This window comes from Megalobrama amblycephala, linkage group LG1 (assembly GCF_018812025.1).
Source record: "Megalobrama amblycephala isolate DHTTF-2021 linkage group LG1, ASM1881202v1, whole genome shotgun sequence".
NCBI classification, from domain to species: Eukaryota; Metazoa; Chordata; class Actinopteri; order Cypriniformes; family Xenocyprididae; genus Megalobrama; species Megalobrama amblycephala.
Genome location: NC_063044.1, coordinates 65464576 through 65477904, shown reverse-complemented (window position 1 = coordinate 65477904; position 13329 = coordinate 65464576). Strand labels below are relative to the sequence as shown.

Sequence of the window (13329 nt, the reverse complement as noted above, 5' to 3'; positions counted from 1 at the left end):
TGCGGCCGTGTATTGACTATCGCCATCTCAATTCACAGACAGTTAAGTTCAGCTATCCCCTTCCTCTGGTCCCTGCTGCCCTGGAACAACTTCGTGGAGCCACCATATTCTCAAAACTGGACTTGAGGAGTGCCTACAACCTGATTCGCATACGGAAGGGGGACGAGTGGAAGACAGCGTTCATCACCCCGTCCGGGCACTACGAATATCAGGTGATGCCGTATGGGTTGTCCAATAGTCCGTCTGTGTTCCAGAATTATATGAATGAAGTTTTCCGAGATTACCTGAACAAGTTCGTCATTGTATACATCGACGACATCCTCATCTACTCTCATCGTTATGAAGACCATGTGAACCATGTCAAACTCGTCCTCCAGAAACTCCGTGAACACCAACTCTACCTTAAACTGGAAAAATGCGAATTCCACACCTCCTCAGTCCAGTTCCTGGGTTATGTCATCGACCCCAATGGTGTGAAGATGGACCAGGGGAAGGTGGAAGCCATCACTCACTGGAAGCAACCCAATACCATCAAGGAGCTTCAGAGGTTCCTGGGCTTTGCTAATTTCTACCGCCGTTTCATTAACAACTACAGCATGCTCAGTTCACCACTCACCTCTCTTCTCCGTAACCGGCCCAAGTCTCTGTCCTGGAACCCCGCGGCCACGAACGCCTTCCATCAGTTGAAACTCGCCTTCAAGTCCGCTCCAATCCTGATCCATCCTGACCCAAACCACCAGTTCATCGTTGAGGTGGATGCCTCTTCCACCGGGGTTGGAGCGGTACTGTCTCAGCGGCAGGGGGATCCTCCACGACTCCATCCATGCGCCTTCTATTCCAAGAAGCTATCCCCGGCGGAGCAGAATTACGACATGGCAATCGTGAGCTCCTGGCGATTAAGCTAGCCTTGGAGGAGTGGCGACATTGGCTGGAGGGAGCGAAACTACCGTTTGAAGTCATCACTGACCACCGCAACCTTGAATATCTACGAGACGCTAAAAGACTCAACCATCGCCAAGCCCGATGGGCTTTATTCTTCACCAGATTCAACTTCAAAGTTACCTACCGTCCAGGAGATCAGAACAACCGTGCGGATGCTCTATCTCGTCTTCACCAGGCAGATCCCGATCCTGAAACTCCAGAACCTATCCTCCCTCCAGCCATGATCGTAAGCCCTATCCAATGGACCATCAACCAACAGATCCAACAAGAGAACCTTCTCCAACCTGCTCCGCCGGGAGGTCCAGAGGGTAGATTGTACGTTCCACCTCATCACCGGATCACCCTCTTGGACTTAGCTCACTCATCTCCGGGCTCTGGACACCCAGGCAGGAGAAGGACCCTCTCGCTCCTTCAACAACGTTATTGGTGGCCATCCATGCCTCAGGACATCTCCCGGTACATCAGGGGCTGCTCAGTCTGTGCCATCGCGGATACCCCTAGGAGATTGCCTGAAGGAAAGCTTGTGCCTCTGCCCATCCCAGAACGACCCTGGACCCACATTGGAATAGACTTTATGACAGATCTTCCTTCTTCTCAAGGATTCACCTGTATACTCGTTGTGGTGGATAGATTCTCGAAATCCTGTAAGCTGAGTCCCCGGTACATCGGACCATTCACCATCGAGAGGCAGCTGAATGAAGTGACCTACCGTCTCCAACTCCCAGCACAGTACCGCATCTCACCATCCTTCCATGTTTCACTTCTCAAACCCTTCACTGACCCTTTGTCTCCTCCTTCCACAGAGCCTGGTGATGATGCCGTACCTCCTCCTCCTGCCATCGATGAAGACACCAACATCTACCGGGTGAGAGCTATCCTTGACTCGCGGCGACGTGGGTCCCAACTGGAGTACCTAGTGGACTGGGAGAACTACGGCCCAGAGGAGCGATGCTGGGTCAACCGCCAGGATATCCTTGACCCCAGTCTACTTACCGAGTTCCACCAGGAACATCCCGACCGTCCCGCTCCTCGAAGCCGTGGTAGACCCCGTCGCTGCCGTCGTTCCCAGCCGTCAGGAGCCGCCCGTGGAGGAGGGGGTACTGTCACGGCTACACAACCGGCACCTTCAGACACGGACACTTACGCCACGCCCACTCGTTCACAATCACCGGAATACTGAACACCTGTGCATCATCACCAGAGCCACATATAAGCACACCAGTTCCATTCACTCATTGTCTGGTCTTGCACCGATCCCTACACGTCACTCGATCTCGTCTTACCTGAACATTATACCTACTGTTGTCTTCATCGTCTTCATCTCCAGTCCTGAGTCCTCCGTCTTCATCTGTGTCACCTTCGTCATCTGCCAAGGAAAGTTATCACTGTTATACCTATTGTCAGTTCTACGTGTCAAGATTCTCTACCTGTGTCATCACCTGTGTCTGAAACCTCTGTTAATAAACACTGTTACACTATACCTCCTCTGTGTCCTCGTCTGTGTCTGACAATATATATATATATATATAATATGTATGTATGTATATTTTCTCTTTTGAACTTTTAAATTCGGCACCTTGTTTTATTTGTTGTAATTTGTTCTTTTCTTTTTTTTTCCTTTTTTTCTCTTCTTCCTTTTGATATTCTTTCTTGACATACTGTATGTTATTGTTCTTTGATTAAAAAAAAGAAAAAGAAAAAAGAATCTCAGCTCCGGAGGATTCCTAAATCCTCAGTGATTGTACACACTGTAAGGAAAGTAAGGACGGCATCGATTTTACTATATCGATTCGAGCACAAGTTTGATGATGAAACTCTGGAAGATTTCAACCTGAACCTCCATCACATGCACACTTGAGCAGGACGTTTCTCAGTGATAAGTTTTACTCAGTTTCACACTCACTTTTTCCATGGCCAAACCTACTAATTCATTTGAAACACTCCTTTTATTATGCGTTTCAGTCAAATGTGATTCTACAATATTATCTTCCCTTTGCGCTTCACTTTTCTTCACTTTATGGCATTGTTTTGACATTGTTTTTGACCACGCCTTCCTCCAAGTGACGTTATGGGCTTGAGACAGATCACAACATGGGATGCTCGGTGGTTGGCAACAGCTGGATTGAGAGTGGAGTGCGCATGGTAGGAAGAGATATCGGGAGAGGAAAGTGGAGGGAGTAGAGGTAATGAGTGGAGTATAGTTGAAAATAGGAAAAGAAAGAAAAGGTTTCAGATTCTGAAAGTGATAAGGGAAGACATCAGACAAGGAGAAGAAAGGAGGAATACAAGGTGTTGATGAAATTCGCATCCAAACCTGGATCTGTAATAAATCCGCTAAAATTAAATAAAGCAAAAAATGATGAGATAGGACATATTGCGAGTGCACAAATGTTGAGGGATAGGAAATTGCTATTATTCTGTAAATAACAACAAAAAAGGCTCTGGGATTGAAGATGATACTGGGCAAAAAAGTGATCTGTTCAATTCCAGAAAACAAGAAATGGGCAATATCAGGAATTCTGACTGTCAGCAGAAAAAATTAAAGCAAATATTTCTGGAGCTGAAGTAAAGGAAGTAAGAAGACTTCAGTTTGTCAAAGACACAGAAAGGAAGAACAGTCTCTCATGATGATTGATTTTGAATGTATGTACCATTGTATGTTCCTCCTCTATTAGATGTTATAAATGTCAAAGATATGGCCATGTCAGCAGTTTGTAGAGGCAAGCAAAGGTGTGTGAGATGCGGAGGAGAGCATGATTACGGTAAATGTGAACAAGATATAAGTCTCAAATGTAACTGTGGTGGAGAGCATATAGCGCAGGGTATGGAGGATGTCAAGCAAGACAAAAAACTTTAAAAGTACGAAATGTAACAGTGGAAAAAGGATTAACACTGAGGTCCTGAAGAGAGCGGAACAGGAAACAAAAGAAAATGAGATAATAGCACCCCAAATAATGAATATGGAACAAAACTAAACAGAGAAGGAGTCAATGCAGGTTGATAAAATGTAAAGTATAACATTAATAGCAGAAGTGGTCAATTGCTCAGCACAAACAGAAAGTCAGGTAAGTAGGAAACACCCAGACAACATGTGCTGGTTCCTAATGGTTTTAATAATATTACAGTGGAATGCAAGAAACTTGACTGCAAATGGACAGGAATTTAAGAAATAGATTCTAAATCAAGAAAGATGCCCAGATATAATATGTGTTCATGAATCGTGGCTAAAACCATGCTTGTAATCAAGACCACCTAATCTAAGACCAAGACAAGACCAGACCAGACCCGCACTCCTCGAATTCATCTGAAAGATCCACATTTACTGAGAAATGTCTTATTTTTAATCATTAAATACAATTAGAACAATAAGACATATAGAGCTGTTACCAATTGATTGAAATCACTAACAACAGAATTCATCTTTGCGCTGCAGAGGTGGAACAGAAGATGCATCTGAATTGGTAAAATTTCAAATGTATAAATAATGAGAAAATAATTTAAAAAATAAAATATTGTGTGTTTGAATGTTGAATGTTTGTATAAAAGCAATATCATGTTGTGCTCAAATTTGCGAAAACAGCTTTCTTGCTCTTGTGAAATTGCTTAATTATTACATGTTATAATATAAATCCAGTACTGTTTTGCAACATTATCTTGAATTTTGTGGGCGTTTGTATTAATTTTGGTGACATTGTTAATACAATCACTCATTAATTTCTGACCTGGTACAACAGTATAAATAAGTCAAATTAGAAACAAGTTATTGATTGCATTTGAAGAAGGAAGTTTTACATCCAATTACATTAATGATGTTAATAAATCAGACACTGCACCGGCAATTTAGTGATGTTCCTGCATTTGTGGTCTTGACCAATCTTCAGACAAAATCCCGAGTCCTCTTAGTCTGAAACTAAGACAAGACCAAGTATAAATGCTGTCAAGATCAAGACAAGACCAAGACCTCCAAAATATGGTCTTAAGTCCGGCCTTGAGATCAAGACACTAGTTGGTGGTGGAGGAACTGTTCGATTTAAGAGGATGTGTGTGTAAATGACGGGTCGGGCACTAGAATAGGTAGTGGACAGATGTCAGCGATGGATTTAACTCTGGGATCAGATATTTTAATAAAAAAGTGTACTTGGAAAGTCCTAACTCAGAATAATATAGGAAGAGATCATTTTCCAATTTAATGTAAAATAAGGATTGATATTCAAAAAGAGGAGGTGGAAAGAATGGAAAGATGGAATTTCAAAAAGGGCAACTGGGAAATATTTAAAGAGATTTGTGAAATCAATATGGAGAGGTTTTTGGTTGAACTTAAAGGATTAGTTCACTTTTAAATAAACTTTTCCTGATGATTTACTCACCCCCATGTCATCCAAGATGTCCATGTCTTTCTTTCTTCAGTCGAAAAGAAATTAAGGTTTTTGATTAAAACATTTCAGGATTTTTCTCCATATAGTGGACTCCAATGGGCACCAAACAACCTCTTAGAGTAGTTCTTTACTAGGTTGGCACAGGTCTCCTGAGGGATTTTAGCCCATTCTTCCATTGCAAATTGCTCCAGCTGGTCCAAATTACGTGGTTTCCGAACATGAACATTCATTTTGAGCACTCGCCACAGATTCTCAATAGGATTGAGGTCTGGGCTCTGTGCGGGCCACTCCAGGACCGTGGTTTTGGTATCCTTCAGGAAGTGTTGGACCAATTTCGATGTATGCTTTGGGTCATTGTCTTGTTGGAAGATCCAGCGACAACTCGTCTTTAACTTTCAAATGTTCACGGGCTCTCCAGAGTTCTTAAAATCTTGCGCTTACGACCACGCAGAGGTTTGTTTCTTACAGAATTTGTCTCCTTGTACTTGGCAATGATGCAACGTACAGCGGTTCTAGACACTTTGAAATGCTTGGAAATGGCAGTATAGCCTTCCCCCTTATCATGAACCTCCACTATCTTCTTTCTGAGCTGAAGACTGATTTCCTTTGTCTTTGGCATGGTGAGTAAAAGTAGTCTCTCCCAATAATCTGTTGAAGTGCCCTCTTCCTTGCAGTCCTTTTATGCTGATTGAATGCTCAGGTGTTGTTGGGGGCTAATATTTCTGACCACCCCATTTTCACTATATTTGATATAAAGCAAGCCTAAAAATGTATTTTATATTCCAAAATGTACCAAAAGCTACTCAATAGCACTGGTGAATGTTTGATTATATCAAGTTTTATCAATGCTGCAAACATTGGAAAGATCTTTAGGAAAATGTTCCAAAATTCCTGGGGGGCTAATAATTTTGGCCTCAACTGTATATGTAAAGATGTGTATCATTTAATTCAGTGTTATACCGTGTTGTAAGTTAACATATTGTATTTTCTACATTTCTTATTAGGAAACCATACACACATAAACAATCATGATACCTGTATCAACTGGATTAAAGTTTTGTTTTTTAGGAAATCTGGAGGTATTGCACCTCTTTTTAATGGAAGAGCATGGCTAGAAGGCAGAAGCCAGTGTAACGCACATGATATCAGCCTATCCTACATGACGAATCACAGACAAATTATGTAATATAATTTTATTTCAAATGAATGAGGAAAATAAAGTAGGTTGAATCCAGGCAGCTCTAAAATATTTTAGAATAGTTAAGCTAACTGCATCCCTCTGAAGAAACTGTGCTTGTGGTATTGAATGCTCTGTTGCTTTAGACTATATAAACATGTTAGTTATAATAAATATGTTTAGTTGTCCTTGGAAAAATGGCCTATATTTATTGTAGACTTTAATATTAAGCAAAGGAAACTTTTTGCTGAAATATCCACAACATATATATATATATATATACTCATGAAGGTTGCGTTCATTACAATAGCAACAGTAGACTCCCGGTGCATTGTGTTTCAGAATCAAACAAAGAAAAAAAGGGAAAAAAACTGAAGTTAAGTTTTATAATGAGCAAACAACTTGTATAATGTCATGATCATGAGAAAACTATTTTTCATTCTAAAATGTATTATAAATTTATGAAAGAATTTATGAAAAACTTGGTGGCTTTATAAACATGTTAAGATAAAATTTTAAGATAGATATTGATCTTAAATAGATTTAATCATATATATGTGTGTGTGTTAATATATTATCAATCATAAATATATGGAAATATATTTGCTTTCCATAAGGGTACACCACACACACACTCACACACTCTATACTTCTATAGCACAACAATTCCTTATTTGAATAGCATTTACTATCACATCCAGGAATAATCATTCAGACATCAGTTATAAATGTAACTTGTGTTAGTTTAGGCCTCAATGATTGTGTATTAATTCATTGACTCACCCAGTCTCTCCAGAACTACAGTTGCATTGGCTGAAAGTCCTCCAGCAAACACTTGACACATGTAAACTCCTTTATCCTCAGCTCTGACACTCTTCAGTCTGAGAGAGAAGTTTCCTTTGGGGATTTCATCAGTGAAGAACTCAACTCTGTCTCTGTATTGTTCATCTGATGAACCTGGTAAAGGCTCATGGTCTTGGTAGAGCAGAACCAGAATATCTTCATCTTCATCTGTTTTCTTCCATGAAACTTCAGTATCTTCAGGTTTGATGTGAGAGTCTACAGAGCAGCTCAGAGTGACGTCTTCACCCACAGATGCAGATATGGAGTGACTCGATCCTGATACTAGCAAACGCTCTGAAAGAACAAACAGGGTTAATATCACAACATGAGATGTAAAACTTAATTCAGTAATTAGTTTCTGTAAAATCGTATTTAAAAATGGAAGAAGGGACTAATGTAATCCACACTCACCAACATCATCAACTTTTATTTGAACCTCAGTCTCTCCAGATTCCTGCTGACTGTAAACTTTACATGTGTATTTTCCCTCATCTTCAGCTCTCAGCTTGTCCAGACGGAGGGAGAAGTTTCCATGTTGAATCTGATCAGTAAAGAAATGAGCTCTATCATGATACTCCTCCTGCTGGGCATCTGGTCGACTCTCTCCATCTTGATACAGATGAACCAGAGTCTCTGAGTCTGTTCTTCTCCATTCCACCTCCAGACCCACTGTTAGTAAAGGTTCATCAACATAACAGGGCAAAACCACTGAAGATCCCAGATGATCAACCAGAGGACCAGAGGGACCGCGCACAGTCAGCCCTGAAACAAACCGAGAGATATTAAACAAAGCTTGCTTTGTAGTTCACTTTCTGTCTGCCGCTTTGGCGTTGTGACAGAATACAGACACTAGGTGTCGCTCTTGCTAGTCCAAATCACCTCTGACCTATTCAGAAAAGGTCAATGAAATTGGCGAGTGAAATTCACGTCTGGCCACTCCCTGGACATCCGGGTGTAAAAGAGGTCCCATGTGTGTATTTTTCCCCTGTTCAGTTTCCTGATGTAAACCCTGTGCTCCGTCACCAGTCACTGTGGTTGGCAGTTTCTCCCCTGAGTAGGTGGAGCACAGAGACTCCACAGAGACTGTTCCCTAAAGTATATAATACTTCCCATTGGTAAGTTCATAGGATGTATTTTCCACATACTAACCTCCCCTTTGGGTAGGATGTGGCCTACGTAGTGTTTCTTTCTCTGTGAGAAACTGAAAGCTTCCCAGCATTAACAACCAGGTAAGCTACAGCTGTGATTAAACTAAATTAAAGGTCCCGTTCTTCGTGATCCAATGTTTCAAACTTTAGTTAGTGTGTAATGTTGTTGTTAGAGTATAAATAAAATCTGTAAAATTTTAAAGCTCAAAGTTCAATGCCAAGCGAGATATTTTATTTAACAGAAGTCCCCTACATCGAACGGCCAGTTTGGACTACATCCCTCTACTTCCTTCTTTAATGACGTCACTAAAACAGTTTTTTGACTAACCTCCGCCCACAGGAATACACAAGAGTTGCGTTTGTAGAGTGTGTTTGTCGCCATGTCGTCGAAACGCTGTTATTTTCATCCCGCAGTCCAATCACCGGGTCTGATTCCGGCTCAAATTGATAGGGTAAAATTAAAGACATGTTTACAATAACACTGAGCGCGTGCATCTCCACGTTATGGTAAGAGGCGTGACTTTTCCGGGCAAGGAGCGCTAAGCTGCTGTCGAATCACAACACAGGAACCGCTGGCACAATCAGAACTCGTTACGTATTTCTGAAGGCGGGACTTCATAGAACAAGGAAGTCATCAGCCCGTTTTTATGACAGTGGAAACAGCGGTATACAGATAAGTAAATTATGTGAAAAATACTGTGTTTTTTTACACGCGAAACATGAACACATGTTATATTGCACACTATAAACACAATCAAAGCTTCAAAAAAACACGAAAAACGGGACCTTTAACAGGAAAGGCTGCTTACTAGGGGTGTAACGATTCACTTGTTTTCTCAATGCATCGATTACAAATCCTGTCTATGCATCGATCTTGAAACGTGTTTTTGAATCGTGAATCATTGATTTCGGTCAATAATCGATTTTAAATGCTAAGAATCAAATGAATCGTGATTTGATAGCGATTCAGTGATTTAAAGGTGCCATAGAACTTTTTTTTAAAAAATGTAATATAAGTCTAAGGTGTCCCCTGAATGTGTCTGTGAAGTTTAGGCTCAAAATACCCCATAGATTTTTTTTAATTAATTTTTTTATCTGCCTATTTTGGGGCATCATTATAAATGAGATGATTCAGGGTACGCGGCCCCTTTAAATCTGGTGCTCCACGCCCCAAGAGCTCGCGCTTGCCTTAAACAACATAAAAAAAGTTCAAACAGCTAATATAACCCTCAAAATGGATCTTTACAATGTGTTCGTCATGCAGCATGTCTAATCGCGTAAGTACAGTGTTTATTTTGAGGTTTACATTTGGTTATGAATGAGTTTGAGGCTGTGGTCCATGGCTAAAGCTAACATTACACACTGTTGGAGAGATTTATAAAGAATGAAGTTGTGTTTATGCATTATACAGACTGCAAGTGTTTAAAAATGAAAATAGCGATGGCTCTTGTCTCCGCGAATACAGTAATAAACAATGGTAACTTTAACCACATTTAACAGTACATTAGCAACAAAATGCTAATGAAACATTTAGAAAGACAATTTACAAATATCACTAAAAATATCATGATATCATGGATCTTGTCAGTTATTATTGCTCCATCTGCCATTTTTTGCTGTTGTCCTTGCTTGCTTACCTAGTCTGATGTTTCATCTGTGCAGATCCAGATGTGTAATCCCTTTCATAATGTTGGGAACATGGGCTGGCATATGCAAATATTGGGGGCGTACATATTAATGAGCCTGACTGTTACGTAACAGTCGGTGTTATGTTGAGATTCGCCTGTTCTTCAGAGGTCTTTTAAACAAATTAGATTTATATAAGAAGGAGGAAACAATGGAGTTTGAAACTCACTGTATGTCTTTTCCATGTACTGAACTCTTGTTATTTAACTATGCTGAGGTCAATTCAATTTTTGAATCAAGGGCACCTTTAAACTATATAAACATTAAATTACTACATGCACGAATTAATGGAGACGTTGTGAGCCCTCATTTGCGCCCTCACAGCTCTCCTTCACAGATACACGCTGCACTCTTATCCACCTTTCAATGGATTGCGCTCGCACTCCATCCGTAGCTCTCATTGACACATTATTTGAGCAGCACACATTTGATCTCTCCTCAAGACGGACACTGCTATTCACATGAGCAGACAGATCTCTCTCTCTCTCTCTCTCTCTCGATCGAGACAGCAATACTCTGAGTCAAACCACTAAAGCCATTGATAAAGCTGCCATCCCAGCTAACAGAATTTTGTTATAAGAACGTTCTCCAAATATTCAGTGTTGGTTCTGGGAATGTAAAAAATATCCAGTTTTCTTGACAGGGTATGATAGGGTATGATCATGCCCCATTCATTTTGATTAATAATTCAGCATTCATGAAACATTGATTTGTAACATTCCAAGAACATAAAAATGTCCAGTTGTCTTAATGTTAATAGGATGTTATTTAAAGGTTAGTATGATGTTCCTGAAACATTCTTTCAATCACTCAAACACCTGCTGTGAATAAGCACTGAAATAAAGAGAAATAACACAAGCTACAACTTTCTTCAGCCACAGCCTTACATGAACTGAAGATAAGACATTAAATATCTGAAGATCTGATTAAACAACTCCACAAACAGCATTACCAGCTTCACTTATTACTAACCAGACTGACTTTATGTCACACATCTACAACAGTTCTTATTGAGAATTAACAGAGGTTTAGATGTTGATGTCTGGTTGAAAATGTTTTGTTTGAGGTCACCGTCATTGGGATCAGTGTTTGCTTTAGTTGGGCTCTTGACCCTTGACCTTTGAGTTTTCAGCAATTTCAGGCATTTTCATGAAGCATTTCTGCATTGATAAAGCAGATCAACATGTCTGTTTTAATAATAGACACATGACTGCATTAAAGTGGTTTAAATAACTATTTTTCCTGTAGTTTTGCTTACTTCTGGAATAGAAATGTTATTTAAAGGGAAGTATTAAACTCAAATGATGTGATAAAAATAATTTGTAACTCTGGAGTGATTTGTGTAAGATTGTCCAAAACTATTTGAAAGTTAAATACGACACACCATCATGCAAACTTCAACAATAAAAACAAATAATTCAGCAGCATAATTTGCCATGAATGTGTTTTGTATGTTGGCATGAAACATGTCACCATTGTTCATATGCTGAATGTTGATGTCTGTGAGTGTATAAATGACACAAAACATGTTTAAACAAAAGGTTTACAATGACAGTGTTATTTATACACTCACAGACATCAATATTCAGCATCTGAAACACAACATTGGTGGTAAAAAATATTTATTTTCACATCGGTTGAGTTTTATACTTCTAAATAACATTTAAATTCTTCACGTCAGCAATACAGAAAAAAGTAGTTGTTTAAACCACTTTAATGCTGTCATTTGTCTGTTATTAAAACACATGTTGATTTGCTTTATCAATGCAGAAATGTTTCTGAAAACACCTGCAATTGCTGTAAAAGAAGCACTTTAACAAAGGTCAAGGGTCAAGAGCCCAACTAAAGGAAACACTAAAAACTAAACATTTTCAACCAAACATCAACATCTAAACCTCTGTTAATTTAACTGCTGTAGACGTCTGACAGAAATAAAGTCTGGTTAGTAATAAGTGAAGCTGGTAATGCTGTTTGTAGTTGTTTTATCAGAATTTGCGAGATTTAATGTCTTTTATCTTTAGTTCATGTAAGGCTGTGGCTGAAGAAAGTTGTAGCTTGTGTTATTTCTCTTTCTTACAGTGCTTGTTCAGCACGTGTTTGAATGATTGAAAGAATGTTTCAGGAACATCATACTAACCTTTAAATAACATTCTAGCAACATTAAGAAAACTGGACATTTTTATGTTCTTGGAATGTTACAAATCAACGTTTCTAGAATGTTAAATATTAAATCAAAATTAAGTTGACAGAAATATTGAGGAACATTATAAAAAAAACATTCCTCTAACATCAAGAAAACTGTAAATTTTTTAAGTTCAACACTGAATATTTGCAGAACATTCTTATATCAAAATTCTGTTGCTGGGATGTACCTGGCTGAAACACTTTGTGTCTGTGTAGCCATTAACACTATCCTGACCTACACAATAGTTAACATGAAAAAAATATATATATTTTTAATTTTTGCTTGTGTAAATTTCTATATTTTCTAGGCTATTAAAATAAAGTTATGTATTGCATCATTAAGAACTAACATGAATTAAAAATAACAATAGACAAAAAGGACACTCTCTGACCCCCTGAATGCTGCTGTGTAATTCACACCCTAAGTCACAAATAATCTTATGAATGCATAAAGAAAATGCAGAATCGAATCATTAATCAAATTGCATCAAATTTTAATGTGAATTGTCTTGAATCATTCTGAATTTAATTGAATCATTCTGAATTTGCAAAATTTTTGAATCCAAAACCTATGAATCTTGAAATGAATTGATTTGCTGTCTACCCAAAGATTCACAGCCCTACTCTTTACAGCTGAACCTTCTTCCATTGTAAAGGTGAGTTTCCTAAAACTAAGAGAGACTCAAGGTCAGGCTACCTCATGCTGAAAGGTTGTGAAGAAGTGAAGTGCATTTGTTACAGTGGCCAGATATGCACATTTCACTCACCAGTTTCATTGACCTTTTCTGAATGTAAGAGGTGATTGAGGCTCTAAAGAGTGACCCCTAGTGTCTGTATTTCAACACAATGACTCCATCAGGGAACAGGGTTGCATTTCTTGTAGTTTAAATTGATATACAGTTGCAAGAAAAAATATGTGAACCACTTGGAGAATCTGTGAAAATGTGAATAATTTTAACAAAATAAGGGAGAT

At 39.2% G+C, this 13329-nt stretch overlaps 1 protein-coding gene across 2 annotated transcripts in view; it reads right to left on the bottom strand.

Annotated features, from left to right (window-relative positions):
- The window catches only part of LOC125279949, a 40405-nt gene that overhangs the window by 20573 nt on the left and 6503 nt on the right, over positions 1-13329 (bottom strand). For both annotated transcript variants that reach the window (XR_007187478.1, XM_048210182.1), the window contains exons 2-3: positions 7750-8100; positions 7279-7632 (exon numbers count right to left, since the gene is read on the bottom strand). Coding sequence is in view for 1 of the 2 variants with exons in the window: in XM_048210182.1 (XP_048066139.1) it covers positions 7279-7632; positions 7750-8100 (705 nt within the window). In the remaining variant the exon portion in view is untranslated. The remainder of the gene's footprint in view (positions 1-7278; positions 7633-7749; positions 8101-13329) is intronic.